General features: G+C 46.6%; 1 protein-coding gene across 3 annotated transcripts in view; it reads left to right on the top strand.

Moving 5' to 3' along the window:
- RNF8 (ring finger protein 8, E3 ubiquitin protein ligase) overlaps nt 1-9,982 on the top strand; it is a 37,526-nt gene extending 27,544 nt beyond the window's left edge. For 2 of the 3 annotated variants that reach the window (XM_012723341.1, XM_012723334.1), the window contains exons 6-8: nt 931-1,038; nt 2,761-2,965; nt 9,489-9,613. In XM_012723341.1, the coding sequence (XP_012578795.1) occupies nt 931-1,038; nt 2,761-2,965; nt 9,489-9,505 (330 nt within the window). In that variant the 3' untranslated portion in view covers nt 9,506-9,613. Of the gene's footprint in view, nt 1-930; nt 1,039-2,760; nt 2,966-9,488 lie in introns of all 3 variants that reach the window. The other variant, XM_012723345.1, reaches the window with a different exon arrangement.
- Nucleotides 9,983-18,401: the final 8,419 nt, after the last annotated feature.

An 18,401-nucleotide genomic window follows, 5' to 3' on the forward strand; every position in this document is an offset into this window, starting at 1 on the left:
GGGGGGATGGTCAAAGACACTGCCACAGCTTATGAAACGCAGAGATTCCTACATTTTCAAGGAATCTGACTCTAGTTAGAAATGGGCTCAAACCCTTTTCCCTGCCCTAAGCAGTCTGACTTTGATTAAAGGAGAAAATAAAAGATGGAAAATGGATCAGCCGCACAAATATACCTTAAATGACTTTCCTCTCCCTCTCAGGGACTCCTGATGATTTCTGTTTAGGGCGTGAGGTGCTAACTTAAATCAATATCTGCTATAACAGAGCACTCCTGAGGTCCTCCCTAAAACGTAGGTTCATAAGCTGTCTGACCTCCTGGGGAAAGCACAGATAATTGCACTGCAGCCCTTGTGGAAGTGGGAAATACAGCATCAAGAGTTGGGAGCCTGGAGGTGCTTCCAGAGGCTCCCACCTCCAGGGAATCTGGGCATTATCCTTATTTCACAGAAGTAGCAGCTGCAGAGAACACAAGGGACCTTCTAAACTAATTCAAACTCCCATCTCTGTGGACCATTCTTCATGTCTTTTTTGCTCACGAAGTGCTTAGTGGCTTGGGATGCTTTTCTCGTGATCACCTCTGAACTACAGCTAGTGAGAGAGGGTGCGTGATGCCTCTTCTAGCGTCGGTGGTTGGTGGGGCTATAGTGTGTCAGCTTCACTTTTCCACATTTATATAATTTGGGCAAGGAGGCAGAAACACTGCAAATACTGAAGAAGTGGGGAGAGAAAGGAAGACTGTCGTGTATTAGAAAGCAGTTCTGACAGCAGTAACCCTTGGGGGAAGTGTCTTGTTCTTGTGTTGCGGCAGGATGAATTTTAATTTCGACTCCTCCTGTGACCCACTCCAGAACAATTAACCCTGATCCCTGTCCTGTTTTGCATTCGTGTTGGTTCTCCCAGGTGACAGGTCGGGTTGTATATCTTTGCAGGAGGAGAAAAATAAAGTGCAGGCACAGAAGGAAGAAGTTCTTAGCCATGTGAACGACGTGCTGGAGAACGAGCTTCAGTGCATCATTTGCTCCGAATACTTCATCGAGGTAAATATGAGTAACGGCTGCTGCCGTCTGGCTGTCCCCATCCCGACAGGACCTGCGCCGTCCAGACTGCCTCAGCTGGAGGCAGTTAGAGACAGTCCTTCTGCAGTGATCTGCCCTCTCAGTGATCTCTGGAGATGGCCATTTCCCTTCAGATTTCTTTTCCTTCACTGTCCTTTTTAAAAATCTCATTTGTTCTTAAGTCTATGTGGTATAATTCACATTTTTAGTACAATAAAGCCCTTGTTCTTTGTTGAGGGGGGAAACAGAGTCACATAGCATTAGATTTTTGAAGTATCAGAATAAAACAGCTCAGTAAAGCTCCCTTTACTCTGAATGTGAGGTAACGAAGCCTTTCAGCATGGTGGGGAATGTTACTGGTGGTCATTTGGGAAATTCAGTGGGCAAATGAACATAGTTTAGGGGTGCTGAAGCTTCTTATGGGAATGAAACATCTCCCCTCTGTTGCCTTAGTCCTTCTGTGGCATTTTTGCAGAAGCTCTTGTTTTGTACATTTGCACCCAGATCATCTTACATCATGAGTGCTAAGCTCAGGTGGCTCAGTGGCAGTGCTTTTCAGCCCCTTTAAAAAAGGAGATGCTACCTGCATTCTTCTCCTTTTAAGGGATGGTCTTTCAGGAAGACGCCACCAAAGCGTGATGAAGGAAGGGAGCCTGGGCTGGGTGAGGAGTTAGCTGACCTGGGGCTTCTGCACGGAGGTTTCAGACATGAACCACTTGACCTGTCCTGTCCACAGCATACCGCTTAACCTTTTCTACTGGTCACCTCTTAAAGTCAGTGTTGGAAGGCTTTTGTTTCATCAACAGGCGCTAGTCCTGTTTAAGAGAATTTATCTCATGTAGTAAACAGGGGGTCTCCTAGAGGATTCTCTGGGCTGACCTTAGCATTTGAAAAATACATGATTTATATGCTATTTTTTACTGCTATCCTACAAAGCAGGAATAGAGATTTAAGGCTCAGAAAATGTTGTATTTTAGCAGATGCACATAAAAGAGAGTAACAAAAAGAGTGGTTTATATTCTTGGGCGTGAGAAGGACCCTGACAGAATCTGACCTTTGGAATTACTCGGGGGAGCTCCTCAAATACACACTTTCTTCTGCTTTTTTCTCATAGGCTTATTTACTTTGGGGTTCCATCACTGTCAGTGAACCAGCAGCATTTTCCACCATTTCCTTAGTTCTAGGTTAATCTTCTGTGTTTGTTTTTAAGATTTCTTTTGAGTTAGAGCGCTTTTTTTTCTTTAACCATTTGTATATTGAATATTTTGCACATGTTCCCCTTTGTATATGAAAATATAAGGTTCTTATTTGCCACTGACAAGACAAATTTGTTTCTCATAAGAGAATTACTGAGGTACTTATACTAAAGGTTCACACACTTGCCCAACTGTGTCCAGTAGTGGTGTTTGCAAGACATCTAATTCATGTTCACTGTGTGGTTTGAGTTAGTAGAATAAAACAGGCAAACAGTCTACCCAAGCCCTGAACCATAAACTCAACTTTGAAAAAGAAAAGGAATTATCTCACATGAATCTTAAAGTTTTCCATCCCCAAGAATGACTCCAATATTGTAAACCTTCAAATGGGATGCTCATTAACTTTCTGTTTGGCCTTGGAAGCTAACACTTGTCTTAGCTTCGCGATCACAGCCACTCTGGGGAGTAGCCATGAGTTCTGACATGTGTGTTCACATTTCCATTGTAGGCTGTCACCTTGAATTGTGCCCACAGTTTCTGCTCCTACTGTATTAATGAATGGATGAAGCGGAAGATAGAATGTCCCATTTGTCGGAAGGACATCAAATCCAAAACCCACTCTCTGGTTCTGGACAATTGCATTAATAAGATGGTAGATAATCTGAGCTCAGAAGTAAAAGAACGAAGAATTGTTCTCATTAGGGAACGGAAAGGTGAGTGGGTGTGAGCAAGGAGGTGTATCCCCCTCAAGACACTTCGAACTTTGGCAGATTTTTGTGGTTAGGGAAGAGTCAGCTAAGTTATTTTTGAGCTAAGGAAGAGATAGAAAAAAGGGGAAAAATAAAGACTAATGAATGTGGGAAAAGCTTTCTGGTAGATTCTACTTGGTTTGAGCAGCATGTAAGGAAGATGCTTAAATAAATGCCTGTGCCTTGGTTGGCAGTTGGGAGCGAGATGTGGTTAAACAGTTTGCTGTACTCGCCTCTAGGTGGGGCTGTTGTTCAAGACAGTTCAGATGCTAACCTGGTGTTGCAAAAACCTTAGGTTAGGTACGTAATAAATTAAAAATAGGATGTGTACATGTCAAAGATTCACAACTTGGAGAATGTCTGAAGAAAACACATATTTAGGTGTAGCTATGAGTCATGACTCAATTAACAAATTGGGCATAGTGTTAAGCCAAAGAGAGATGCATTTAATCCTATTATGGTGTATCTGGGGAGCCTAATATATTTACCAACAAGTCTCTCATCAGAGTTTGGAAAAAAGTGACTGGGTGGGTGAGTTTCCCTGACAAACCACATTTCCAGAGTATCTGCTCTTTGACCAGAGTGTCCTCGGTGTACTTGGGATTGCTGTATTGAGGCCTGCAGAGCCCCTGCTTGAGACTTCAGTGACCTGTGACAAAACAAGGTGTACTGGGGCACAGCACGAGGAGGTCGTGGAGTAAGGGGTGGGTACTGTGTCGGGTAAGACTGCACAGGAGCGGAGTGGGCCTGATTATCATCTTCAGTCCCTGTAATAATCCGTTAGAGCACTGTCCTCCGGGGAAGCCTGAGTGCCAAAGTGCTGTGATGTCAGCTGGCTGGGTGTAAAGGGTGTTCAGAGAAGAGCCAAAAGCTCTCTGTCCTTCCTACTGCTTTGCAGCTCCTAAACGTTGGTGACCTGTTTATGTGTACCTTTAGATGCACCGTTATTTAAGGCCAGAGAAGCTGGAAGGCTTCAAAGCCTTGTTGTTACAAACAGGATCTTCTCTGGGCTGCTTCCTTTCCCCTCGCACTTCAACAGATGCCACCTAGACATGGGGACATGGGCTGCAAGGACATGGGCTGCAAGGCCGGGACATGGGCTGCAAGCAGCTGTGGGAGCAGACTGGCCTCAGCTAGACAGCGGAACAGAGGCAGCGAGCCTGTACAGAGCCAGGCGGCGAGCGTGCCAAGCAGGAGGTGTGCTGCACCTGAGGAAGACGTTCTGACCTATGGGACGTGGAGTGGCCCGTGTGGTTCTTTAGAACCGAAGCGTTTTCCACTTCCTGATGGCTGTGTGCTTGTGATTTTTGTGCCAGGTTTTAAAGCCCCCTTTTCTCACCCCCCTGAATTTTTATCTCCCAGTAGCCACTTGATTCCGACTGAATCCTCCCGCTCCATAGTATTGATAGCGCCACTACACTACAGAGTGGGCTGGGGACAAGTAAAGCATTGTCTCCACTTCTACAGCCCTGTCAGTCTATGGAGAAGGTAGGAAGAGAAGAAGGTAGTGGAACACACTCCACAGCAGGGTGCTAAGAAACAAGAGGTGACAACACTCATGTTGGCCTGGGCAGGTGGGGGCATGGGATCCCCATCACTTCATGGGGGAAGTGCCATTTGTACTGAGTGTGTGTGTGTGAGAGAGACAGACAGACAGACAGACAGATAGACACTAAGGGATGTGTGTGTGAAAGAGACTGAGGGATGTGCGTCTGAGCACATATACAGCGCACTTTCTTCTCCACAGAGTGGTAATGATAAATGGTGATAATACTAAGGTGGCTTGGGCGTGGGCCAATGTCCCCATAAGTACAGAACTGAATAAAGTGGGTCTCTGAGAAGAAGTCTGATTTGCCTGGATGTGGGAGGGAGATGGGGAGGGTGGAGATACATAGCCAACCAGGGGTGTGTTCAGTCCTGTGCTGGTTCTGGCCTGGAATGCAGGGAGCTAAGGCGGCTCTCAGGGTGGTCACTTCCTGGCAGGGGTTGCCTGCCGGGCTTGGAGGGCCTTCTGTACCACATCTTCCCACTGGGCATCTGATATCTCCCGAGCCCAGGCAGGCACCCCTGGCGCAGGCAGGCTTACTCCAGCCATCGTCCTCTTCACCAGCTCTCCAAGTTCAGGTCCTCCTCTCCCTCCTCAATCTTGTAGTGGGTCTAACCAGTGAAGCCCCAGGGCTGGGGCTCCAACCCTGGCTGTCAGCAACTTCATCCTCTCCATCCCCCACTGGTGCGAGCTCCACCTCCTCTTGTTCAGCATCTTGGTTCGGAGGCTGGTGAGTAGCCGGCTGGGCCTGCCCGTTTTCCTCCTGCTCTTCCTCAGGCTCCTCACTGCTCCAATCCCTGATGACTTGTGTAGGACCCTGTGCAGCCCTAGTTCCACAGAGTGATGGGCAAAGATGAGCTCCGGGTCCAGGGTTTCCTACTTGATATTCCTGTTGCCGTCAGGCAGGGTCCGCTGAGCGCCGGCAGCCGAACCTGCCCCTTCACTCTCTGAGACGTAAAGGTGCTGGAGCGGGGTGGCTTGCTAAGCAGAAGAGACAGCACAAGCAAAGTGCAGAAGTGTGAGAAGCAGTGACCTGTTGCTCAGGAGCACCGCTCTCATGCCCACACAAGGCTCAGTATCTGTTGGGTGCCAGAGTAGCAGGAAGACACCCACGGCTTGGCAAGCGTCTCCCGAGACCTTATAAATGCCTTCTGTTTTCTTCCCGCTTACATTTCTGAGAGGATTGGTGACCTGGGAGCCAGGCTAGCATGTGAGCCGAGTCTGTGCGGGCTTAGGGGCACCCTGTTCTTTCTTCACCCAGCCCTCGACCGGGTTCCTTCTCACAAGCACAGGCACCATTGATGCGTGGTACAGAAAGGGAAAGAACTCCATGTCTTCAGTTCCCTCTGAGTCTCCTCACACAGGGTTAATTCTGCAAGCAAATAATGTCAACCCCCCTGGCCCCCCTTCTTCTCTCAAAGGCTAACGAGACTGTCTCTGCCTTTTTGGTAACTCTAGGCGCCTGCACAGTAAACCGTCTCTGCCTCCCTGTTGCACTCACTGGCGGAGAGCTCTTCTGGCACCAGGCTCAGCTTCTGCAGTTATCACAGCGAATGCAGCTTTGAGGTTTTCTCTAGAGACAGACAGAAGGTTTGATTTAGGGAAACATGTGCCAGAGTCATCAGCAGCTTCACTGGGCTGCAATGTGGGGTTTAGAGAAAATTCTCAGTTCAGATACTGACTTTCCTTGCCAGCTGAAAGCTGGTTTAATCCCTAGTGCATGGGAATTTTTAAAAGGGCCAAATTTAGAATCTGGGAACTAGGATTGGCAAGCATATAATTGTCAAAGTTCTGACACTGTGGCAGGGCCATTTTCTCCTGGGCAGGGGCTGCTCTTATCATGAGTTCAGGCAGGGAGACACGTCTGTCGGTGGCAGCGTGGGGCTGATTTCGCCAAGAGCAGCCCCTCTGCTGGCCGCCCTGGCAGCTGCTGGTGGCTGTAGTTCCCGCTCCCCCGAGAGGAGTAATGCTTCATGACTGATTAGCCGCCATCCCTTGTAAACAGTGAGGCCAGACTCTACAGAGGAGAGTAGGGGAGGGGAGGGGAGGGGAGGATGCTGGGGTGTGAGGTTCCTCGTGGAGAGGCCCTAAACCGGGGCAGGAACAAGTGTCGGGGCTTGCTGTGGGAGTCACTGTGGCTCCCTGGTGTGAGACTTTTCTGAAGGAAGACATTGTTTGACATCCCCCCCCAAAGAGCTCCCCGAGCTGCTGAGGTGCTGGAGCAGTTTATCCCCTCCCATCTTAATCCTACCCTCATTCAATGTTGGTTGCTTGACAGGAGTGTTAACATTCTCACATTTTGCTTTCCCTAGCAGTTTCTTTGGGATTGTGCTCAGAAAAGAAGCACAAATTATCTAGAAATAAGACCTCGTTGGTCCTTTTTTAGAACAGTGGTTTTTCAGTCAGGGACTTTTTCAACTATATTCAATCCCTATTAGCTCCCTTGGTAGTGACTAACGTGTTGAACTGAGGCTGTTGGTTGATACGCACTAGCATATGAAGTGGGGCTGAGGTGGGAAGAAAATGGGGAACCTCAGCTTTCCTGACTCAGAGCCTGAGCTCGCTGCAGGGCTGCTGGGGGTGCTGTAGGAAGATTGGCCCGGGTCGGACCCCAGGGCCAGTGGCTCGTGCCAGCTTCCTGTAGCTAGCATGAGGGTGACCCCAACACAGAACAAGAGAAACTAGCAGTGTCTGAGAAATCATGTGCCCACCAGGCAGTACCCACCACCTTGAGCACTGGAGCCTCGGGGGAGGTTTGTGGGCAGTGGCAGCAGTACCAGTGTCCGGCGGGCGGGCAGGCCTCATCCAGAGCAAGCGCTCCTGGGAGGCACCCCTGCCCCACCCACGCCGCCCCTAGGGGATCTAGAGTGTGTGTGTACAAAGCCTGTGTGCCCGCCTGGTACGGAGCAGTGTGTGTCTGGGGGAAAGGCTCTCAGCAGGCTAGCATGGGGCAGAGGGTATTGATTGTGTTGTAAATACCTGTCCTTTGCAGATTTGTCACGACAGAGGAAATTAGCAGACTATTACTAGTATTTTTTCTAATTTCTGAATCACCCCCCTCCCCCTTTCTTTTTTTGCTCCTCTTTTTTTCCTTCCTTACTACTGTCCTTCCTTTCCTGGCCCTTGATGGGCATCTTCCTCATCATTGTGCGTTTTATGATACACAGTTGCCAATGGGATGGTGAAGACGTGTAGCACTCTGAGGATGGGGTCTTAGTAGAGATGCCTGGGGGATTAGTTAGAACTCATGGAGCAGCAACGTTCTAGAACCGTGACTTTCTTGTTGACGCCATAGCCCAGGATTTCTGAATCACTTTTAAATTGGGAGGTTAAAAGCCTGTTCCTGACTTCAGTGCTCTGTGATGGAGTATCTTCTCCCCTTCACCAGGCGCTACCACCTCATTGCAGGCACCTGGAAAAGCTTTCACTGCTTAGGAGAGTGACCTCCCCAGACTGCTATTAATGATCCTTCAGTGTACCCCAAACACATAGGTGGCTGGGTTTGAAGAAACCATGGCACGCCAGAGTGATGAGATCCATGGCTGACCTTGAACTCAGGTGAGCCCCCCATGTTGAAGATCAGCACTTGCCGGGGAAGCCTGTCCCACCAGCCTGGGTTAAGGGCCTAGAGGCAGAACCTGAGTACATGCTAGAGCTAGAAAGAAGCAAATGTGAGTGGCTCTGGCTGCCGCAGGGGCCCGGCAGGAAGCACTTGACATCATTTGCTGCTATTTCCACGGCAAAAGTTTTTCTTCTGCCCCCCCAGCCCCTTTTAAATGGTAAATTATAAAATAGTTATTTGAAGTCCCTAACTAACATGTAACTTTATGATTTGCTGTTCACGCACACTTCCTACAACTTTGTGTTGTAGAAGATCACTTTAAAGTAGTGTGATTAACCAAAGAATCTTTTCTCAAGAGTTTCTTGGTTCCTGCACTTAACTCTTAAGTTAACACAGAATATTTTTAGAGCAAGCTCCAATAAGTTGGTATTCTACATTCCCTTAAACTAATCATGGAAAGTGACTGGTTGCTCCTCGACCTCCAGTATCGTAGAATGAGGCGTCACCTTTGAGGCTGCCCTCCATGTATGTCCTATCCAGCTGCCTGCTAAGCTGCTGTGTAAACGTACGCCTATTCCTGGCCAGGGCTCCTGCTTGATTGCTTCCTGCTTTCTTACCCTGGTTGTCTGGACCTCTTTTACCCTTGTCCCTTCAAACCTGAACCAGACCAGCCCCGGAAGGAAACATCTCTTGCTTTCTTCTGGGTCTTTCCTTCTCAGCACCTACTAAGTGCAGGTGCTGAAGACAAAAGTGAACAGGGCACACGTGTATCCCCTGCCCTCATGAGCCTTCCGTCTAAATGCAGGGCCTAGGCTACTTACAGAAAGTGCTCAGTAAGAAATGCAGAGTACTAGATGAAGGTCGTGGGGTGAAGGAGACGTGGGTGTATCAGATAGGTTGAGGGGCCACATGCAAGGAAGCAGGAGGGTTTTGAGGCTGAAGGAAGCACAGCGTGGCTGATTGGAACATGCTAGAGAGCACCGAGCGGTGAGACTGGGTCATGAAGGGTGCTACAAGATTTACCCTAGGGCAATGGGAAGACTATTAGGAGAGTTTGAGTGGAGATATTCATGTTTATGTTTTTCTCAAAGAATGTGGCTGCAGTGAAGAGAATCATTGGTGACAGGAGCAAGAATAGAGGCAGGAACCACACCAGGAATACTGGTGGCTGGGCCAGAGACACAGCAGTGGGGATTTTGTAGGGCTTTAAAGGTCTCTGTCAGGGCTTTGATTTTTAACTCTTACTTTGGGAGAAGAACAGGCAGTATGTGAACAGAGTGACATGACGTGACTAGTTTTTCCACACACTGTGGCCACTGTGTGGGGAATTACCTGAGGGTTGCAGCCCTCCTTTATTTCTTTTTGTTTTCTCTCCCAAGCAAAGAGACTGTCCTGAAGACCATGCTCCAGTGGCACTTGAAAGACTGCCAGGCAGTGGGAACTTAGGGTGGTCTGGAGGATTCTCTCGGGATGGATCTTGGGCCGCCCTGGCACAGAGCATGGGATAGCGCCACGTGGGACAGAGCTGAGTTGGAAGTCCTCCATCTTGAGCTTCTGTGTTGGCCAGTCCTGCTGCCACCGTTCTCTGAAGCACCACCAGTACACCCCACCCTGACTGCTTTGGGGTACTCGTGGACTGCCTCGTCTCATGTAAAGAGGGTTGTATAGTTCTGTTCTGTATTTTCAGTTTGTTGTTACTGTCTTGGTACCTCAGGGGCACCTCTGTTGATGTTTGTCTTAGACAGGTTGGATGTGCCCTCCTCTCTGCCCCTGGAAGCCAAGGCAGCCTCTGTTTGAGAGGATGACATACCTCTTTTTGTGAAAACAAGATGTCGTTTCCTGGAAATAAAATGTAAAAGCTATCAGTTGCTCAGCTGGGCTTTGGTGTATTTGTCTTCCTTCCCTTTCAGCTCCCAGCAGTCTCACAAGTAAACACTAGCAGCTCATAAACCGCAGCCAAGAGAGTGGCCGTGTCAGGTGACGCGGGTGAGCGTCAGCCTCAGAAGCCAGGCCCCGCCACGGTCACGGCCGTGGTAGACGGGCGTTGGAGCCCCTCGGCTGCTGTGTCCCCTTCCAGAAGTGGATGGCTGCTGGCCTGATCTGGAGGTGGAGTGATCTCCCTTCAGCTGGGGTTCAGAAGTTGTTTCCAAATGGATTTTATCCAATGTCATAAAACATGGGCATTGATTTTTATGAGAACTTGGTTTGTTCAAAATAATTTTTTCAGTGGGAAAAAAGGTCATCTTTCTTTTGCCTGCCATCCCTTTTTAAATAGAAATGCGTGAGAAATAGAAGTTTAGGAAAACCTGTGGTAATCCTTGGTTACTGGTAATGAGAAGGAGGAGATCGAAGGTTGGGGACTGGGGCTCTTGAGGACCGTCAGACTGTTTCATGTGAGCAATTTCCTCCCCCTTTTTATTGCCTATCTGGAGAACCATTCTTTGTAGTTCTTCATTTATACCCGTGTGTTTTCATAAAAGGCAAACAAATTTCGGGCCTTCCTGGTGGCACAACGGGTTAAAGCATGGTACTGTGAAGCTATCTGCAGCCACTGCAACGAGAGTTCCATCCCTGGCCAGGGAGCTGACCCACATGGCACAGCAGACCTCTCCTGTCTCACCCACTGCTCCTCTCAGCAGTGTATTTCAGTCGATCTGCCTGTTCTGCTCCCTACTCTGTCTCTGGTGAATCCTCTCACCCCAACACCTCTGATGTACCCCAGTTCTTGTATGCATAAATAAATAAATATTAAAAAAATAATTTCCTCAACTTTTTTCATTTATTCAGTATTCTGTGGATATTGGGTTTCTGGAGTCATTTCCATCTTTCTCACCATGATTACTGATTGGAGTGGTGCAGTCAAAGAGGAAGTTTGTTATACATGGAAAAAAACTTAAAAATATCTGTTATAACCACGGCATAAAAATTCCAGAAAAACGGAGCAGAATACTATTAACTTCTTTTTTAACTTCAACAAACATTGTATTAATTGAAGTATATGTAAGAGGGGCCCTCTCTGGTGGCGTAATGCATTAAAGCATAGGACTATGAAGCTATGGCAGCCACTGCAGCACAAGTTCAATCCCCTGCCGGGGGTGAGGGGGGTGGGGGGGCTACCCACATAGTGCGGCAGACCTCTCCTGACCTGCCTACTGCTCCCCTCAGCAGTGTATTTCAGTCAGTCTGCCTGTTCTTCTCCCCACTCTGTCTCTGGTAAATCCTCTCACGCACCCCCCACACCTGTGGCCTATACCCCAGTTCTATATGCATAAATAAGTAAATCTTTAAAAAAAATTTAAAAAGGGGACTCTCCCTGTTGGCGCAGCCAGTTAAAGCACCACATTACGAAGCTCTCTGAAGCCACTGCCACACAAGTTTGATCCCCCATCAGGAAGCTGACCCACATGCTGTTCCACTCAGTATATTTCAATTGATCTGCCTGTTCTGCTCCCCATTCTGTCTCTGGTGAATCCTCTCACCCACATCTCTGGCCAAAACCCCAGTTCTGTATGCATAAATAAATAAAATCTTTAAGTAAATAAAGGAAAATATATGTAAGAGTTTAAAAGTTTGAAGGGGGAGCTGATGATATATGCCTGGGATGGATAGTCAGGTCCAGCAGGCCTCTCCAGCAGGAAAGTTTGACAGTCAAATGAAGGCACAGCCATTGTAGTCAACCAACTCCATCAGCTGCTTCTAGGCCATTTGATACTCTGCCCACAATTCCAAACACCTGGAATGATGGGACAACCCTAGGCTAAATGATCACCCTTAACTTTACCTGGTCTGACACTCTTTGGCAAACCTTGAAGTGTTTTTTCTTTGTTTGTTTTAAGAATACTATCTTGATATAATAATCTCCTGTTTCCCCCATGTATTGTTATTTATATGATTGCATCAGCATTATCGATGAAAAATCTTTTAAGTTCATGTACCATCTATTCTTTTTACAAGAATTTAGCGATATATATTTTTTGAATAGGTAATATTTTACATGGTTTCAAATCAAAAGTACAAGTGGGCGTACAGTAAAAAGCCCATTACCTGGACCCTTGCGATCACTTCCTGCACAGGGGCCGTGAGTGTGGTCTTGTGTACCCTTTCTGAGGCCTTCTGTCTATACCAGCAGGCACATGTCTTGTCTTTTCATAAATCATAAACAACTCAACCTTGCTTTTTTCCAGATTTGTTTCTGTGATAGTTTCATGTCAGAATACAAGGAATTTCCTCTTTGTTACAGACCTAATACTCCGTTGTGTATTTCTGCTGTAGTTTGTTTTCCCTTTTTTTTTAATCTAGGTGGTTTCCAACCTTTTTCCTTTTTAAAAAAAGAATTATTCCTTTATTGTAAGATTTTTGTATTATTAATTTTTGTGTAGAAGAACTAGGGTGTAAGCCAGAAGTACAGAGGCTTAGGATTCACCAGAGACAGAGTGGGGAGCAGAACAGGCAGATCGACTGAAACACACTGCTAGAGGAGCAGCAGGCGGGTCAGGAGAGGTCTGCTGCACCATGTGGGTTAGTTCCCTGGCCGGGGATCTAACTCAAGCCACTGGTGGCAGTGATAGCACTGAAATTTAACCCCTAACCACCAGCGAGGCCCACCTTTTTCTTTTATTCATACAACTTTCAAAGTCCTATTAAATATGCTAAGCATGTGTACTTTTAGCTAAAATAATAAATCACAACTACAAAAAAAATGTATAGAACACAAAGTGATGTGTGAAGAAGGAAAATCTGGAAATCCAAATATAGGAAATTATTAAAATCAGAGTGCTTCAAGTCTGTTTTTAAAAAATATTTACAGATATAACTCCTAAATGTTTCACTAGTAACAATTTTAAGTCTGGTTCCATAGCAATGTATATTGTTACTTTCATCTGAGGCTCCAACAATCTGCACTGAAATAAGAATGAAATAAATTAGAGTCCCAATTTAACAAACCCTACAGAGCGAAACTTGAAACTTGTATAAACCAAAGGCAGAGAATCCAAGGTGAAATTGACCTCACATGCTCCCAACCATGTGAGAAAAAAGCACAACCCCCACTTAGTATGAACAGCCATTTACCAAATACGGTATGGGCTTGAGAAACTCAGCAGCTTCAGTAAAGTAGGTTTTCATTGCCACTGAATTCCTTACAAGTTAGGTTGGGTGCTAAGAAAAACAGAACGTGAGCTATACAGTTTGTGTGGCTTAGTGGTTCTTGCATAGTTTCATTTATTTTTCGACATTTACAAATAACACTGTGCCGCTTGAGGTCCTCACACTTGTGACATGAGCAGCTCCCACGTTTCAGTGGTGATTGACTGAGCCAAGGGACTGCTGGGAATTGGGTGGCTTGGCCTAGATGGCCATGGCCACTGTGCTGGAATCAATCCCTCCCATTTTAAAACAGTGCTGCAGTGCACACCGTTGCACATCCAGCATTAGAGAAATTATCTTCAAAGAAACGGCCCTGTGATAATGAGATTCATTTTCAGAGATTGAGTGCACAGACTGGCCATTCTTTTGCTTGGTTGCTGGTCAGTGACTTGCTGCCTCTCAAGTCTACCCCACAGATTAAAGTAAGCTTTTAATACAGTCTTTAAAAAAGAAAGGTAGATTTAAAAAATCAGACCAGCGAGGGAAATGCACTGGACTATAGTGATGGCACATGGGTGACTTGGTGATGGGAAACCTATGGGGATTACAATTGAGGTGGAAGAAAAGTGTGCAAAATGATGTAAAAATAAGCTATTATATTAGTAAAAAAAAAAAAAAAATCATACCAGCAGCATTTGAATCCCAGCCCTGCCATTTGTGATTGTAGCCTTGGGCAAATCACTCAACCTCTTTGAACTGCAGGTTCTTCATTTCTAAACACCCTGTTGTGTTATCCTAAGACCGAAATAATTATCTCAGTTACTATTCTCTGCTCACAAACAAAAACTTGAATGTTCTATTTTTAAGAGGCACAAGCCAAAAATTAAGCCAAATTTTTTTGCATTATTTCTCAGAGCTACAGTATGTTTTTTTTCCCCTGAAGTGATATCTGATATCAAACATCATCCACATTTTACCTGCCTAGAAAAACACATGGAGTCTTTTCTGCCTTACAGCACCAAACCACAGTATAGCTGAGCACCACCACTGTGCTGTCTGGATCTAATTAAAGGTATGTTCCCGACAACAGGGCTTTGAGAAACTGGGGAAAGAGGGCTTATTTCAGAGTCTGGCTTTATTAAGAGGATGCGTGCAGCCAACTCACTCCATGAGAGGCGATGCAGTGAGTGGCAGGTGTCCTGTATCTGTCTGATTCTGTTAGCCTAGAAAGGCTTTGCTCCGCCTCCAGGCACACTCCACCCCAGCTGTCAGACTGTGCCAGAGTGAGGAATTTTGCCCTTTGTGATTTGGGCAGCTGGATACCCATCATCTCTTTCTCTGACTGGTAGCGGCTGCTTTGATAGAAAGGCCTAAATCCCCTCATTACCCCAGCCCTCTCACTGCTTTTAACTCTGAACAGCCATGAGGGCAGGAGGGCCTGGGATGGGCAGCTCTTACTGACTACCTGTTTGCTTTTAATAGCCCGACTGCACAGCCTCTCCCCATTTCGTTTCTAAGGATACTAGATATGCAGTTGCCCTAGGTATGTTTGTCTCAACAACTTGTCTTCCCAGGTTCGAATGAATTAGCAATTAACTATTTGATATACAAATTAAGGAACAGTTGATTTACTCTGTGGTCCTACCCTAAGAAGGTTAGCAGGATCCTGGAATCACCGTCCCCTGCTCCATTATTAACAGATGCAAAGCCTGTTTGGGGCAGAATGCTGTCACTGGCTATAGCAGGCCAAGGGCTTGTTTTTCTGAACACTGGTTAGCTTCATTCAGGAAAAGAAAATTTCCCACCTGATCAAATTTTTTTTAGCTTTTTTCATAAATGAAAGTTGAGACTAGGAGTTGAGGCTCCTGGGATGAAGATGAACAATAATGAACTGTCGTCAGTCAGCTGATTCTTCAGTTTAGAACAGAAGGTTCTAGCAGATTCTTCTAGCAGAAGGTTGGGCCATAATGCACGTGCAATAAATGCTTATTTCCTTCAGCTGCAGCATCCCCACACAGTGCCTGCCTTAGTTACCTGAGCTCATTCATTTGCTCTCCAAGCAGTATTTCCTATTTGCTGCTGATTCACCCAATTCAAACCCAGGCCCCCAACTCAGATTCAATTTCCAGACCCTCTATCCCTGTTGTCCACATTCCTTGAGGTTCTGTGAATAATCTGGTGTGACTTGTCATTATTTTCAACAATTTCAGTTCAGCTATAATTATTGGATGCCCATTTTCCACTAGGTATTATGCGATAGTTGGCATATGGCACAGAGCAAAGCAAAAAGAACCATTCTGGACCTCTATTCTACTAAGGAGTCAAAAAGCTTCATGCTTAGTGAAATAAACCAGAAAGAAAAAGAAAAATACCAGATGGTTTCGCTCTTAGCAGGAGCATACAGGACCGGGGCAGGGAGAGCCTGGTGGGAAATAATAATAATGAATAGCTATATACCAGAGACATTTTACGGGACTGGAGGGGGAAGTGCACTGGACTATGGTGATGGCACACAGGTGATTTGGTGATGGGACGCCCACGGGGATTACAACTAAAATGGACAAAGGCACAAAATGATGTGAAAATAAACTATTATAATAAAATAAAAAAAAAATCAAAGCTTCCCACAGAGGCTTTATCAGTTTCCATGGGAGAGGATTAGCAGCGCTACCTACTTAGATAGTATATTGGGTGTCTTCACATTCCTCAGACTCCAGAAAGAGCCTGTCAATGCTACTGGCCCACACCAAGTTGTAAAGCTGGCATGTCACTGTCGAGGAACTGGATTGTGAGAACCTTCTCAATCTGCTTCTTTTTTTTTTTTTTTTTTTTTAATGGAAGCATCACTTTTATTAGAAGGCCAGGCCACAGTGGACAACTGTATAGTATGGGAACATTCCCGGACAACAGAGTGTACAATAGCAGCAGACAGGTTAATACTCTTTGCCCTCATCCTCCCCATCAGCTCTGTCTGTTCCAACCTCCTCATAATCCTCCAGGGCGGCCATCAAGGTGTGGGGACCAACACATTGGAGCTAAGCTCCCCTGCACCTCTACCCACATTTAGCCAAAGGTCTCGAAGGGTGTCTCCAAGGCCAGTTTGGGTCCTCAACAGTAGGCAGGAAGATACCCATGGAGACTGAGGGAACCTCAGTGGCAACATCAAGCCAGGTAAGCATAAGCGAATGTCCTGACATTGATGCCAGACTTAACCTGGAAGTGGATGGGACTGGACAGGTGTTGGAGACCCTAAGGTGTGAGGTGCTGGGAATGGAAAAATGTCGGGGTCACAACTGAAGACTGGCCCGTATCTAGACCACAGTGTCCTTGGGTCAGCAAAGCTAAGCTTGAGAAGCAGGCAAGATTAGAAAAGGAGTAAAATAACACCTGATAATGCAGAACCGTGGTGGTGAATTCGTGCCCTACAAGGCTAACTACTAAAAAAAGATCCATTGTCTAGTAACTAACAAGAAGGGAGGAGGGCAGTTTGTATCAAGAAAAATGAGTTGCGCTGGACACTTGGGACTCTTGAGTTTGAACGGGGAAGACTTGTGTGCCCTGGTCCCGCTTCTCTTAAACCTTATTTTGTGTCTGTCATTTCTTTACTGGTTCTTTCAAATTCCTTTCTCAGTCCTGGCCACCAGAGCTGTCTCCGACAGACAGGTTTTCAAGACATGTGCCTCTGTGAGTTTATAGCAAGCTGTGAGCGGGCTGTCCCAGTCTTAGGGCTCTGCTTCAGTACTCTTCCTGGTTCCTCACCGCCTTCCCGGCCTCTGCCAGTGGTGCATTGGCTCTCAGATTGTATTCATTGCCAGATTCCCAACTCCATATTCAGTGACATAATACTGGTAGTTTGAAGTCAATCATGATGTGTTTTACACCTCAGAAATTGGCAAATGTTACAAATCAGAGCCTCCCTCCCTATCCCAATAGCCAATAAAACATTTGCCAGTACATCACTCCATCTCTGTCTGGTTGGTTCCTGAGGCTCCTCACCCTAGACCTTCCTAGTTCAGGACAGGGTGTGTTCTTCCCAGTGCTCAGCAACAGGTGAGACAGGTGAACTGTCTGGGATGGTGGAGGTGATTTTGCAGAGATAGAGCAAATCTCCCCACAATTCCAGGCCATTCTTGGGCCCTCCAGTGTCCCCAACATTTCCATAATCCCTGCTTTCACATTAAATAGCACTGGCCTCATAACCACTGTGGCCCAGACCTAATCGTAGAGGTCAGGAAAAAGGTAGATATCATGGAAAAGGGTGGAGGAAAAGAATATGATCAGCACCAACGTGTCAGGTGGTGTGCACCCCGATACTTCCCTCAGCTGTCTTCCTATAAGAATCCTTTAGGAGGGGGGTGAGTGGGCACTTGGCTCTGGCACTGGGCATTTTTAGCCAGGGCCAAAAACTTTGTGTTTTCGGTGTAAACTGTACTTCACTGAATCTGGATATTATCCCTCCTTCTCCCGGGATACCCATTTCCACACAGCAGGTTCGCTCCATATAAGCCAGCTTAGTTTCTTCCAACAGACACAATTGCCCTGGATATCATCCTTTCAAATTCAGGGAAAATCTCTCCCAAGCATGCTTTTCTGCCACAAGTCCTAAAACTCAGGGAATGGAAAATAGTTCAACTACCTCCCCTTTTGCCCAAAGATTTTTTCCCCAAAGATTTTTCCCCCCAAAGATTTATCTATTTCTGCACACAGAACTGGGGCACAGGCCAGAGGTGCAGGGGCAGTGAGAGGACCCACCAGACACAGAGTGGGGAGCAGAATAGGCAAACCAAGAAGCATACACTGAGGAGAGCAACAGGTGAGACAGGAGAGGTCTGTCGTGCCACATGGGCCACCAGGGAGGAACCAGCCAGCCCCTTCTAAGGAGAACTTAGCCCTGGGAAGTTTCTCAGAATGCATGCACATGGTCTACAAGTATTTATTGAATACTACATGCCAGATACTGTGCTAGGTATTAGGGTTACAAAGATGAAAAAGACAGGGGTGGCACAGCGATTAAAGCGCAGCACTAAGAAGTTAAAGTTACTTCAGCATGAGTTCGATCCCCACCTGCCCTGCAGGTGATCCACATGGCACGGCAGACCTCTCCTGACCTGCCTGCTGCTCCCCTCAGCAGTGTACTTCGTCAGATGGCCTGTTCTGCTCCCCACTCTGTCTCTGGTGAATCCTCTCACCGCCCCTGCACCTCTGAC

The sequence above is a fragment of the Condylura cristata genome, unplaced genomic scaffold (assembly GCF_000260355.1).
Source record: "Condylura cristata isolate star-nosed mole 26May11 unplaced genomic scaffold, ConCri1.0 scaffold00001, whole genome shotgun sequence".
Taxonomy (NCBI): domain Eukaryota; kingdom Metazoa; phylum Chordata; class Mammalia; order Eulipotyphla; family Talpidae; genus Condylura; species Condylura cristata.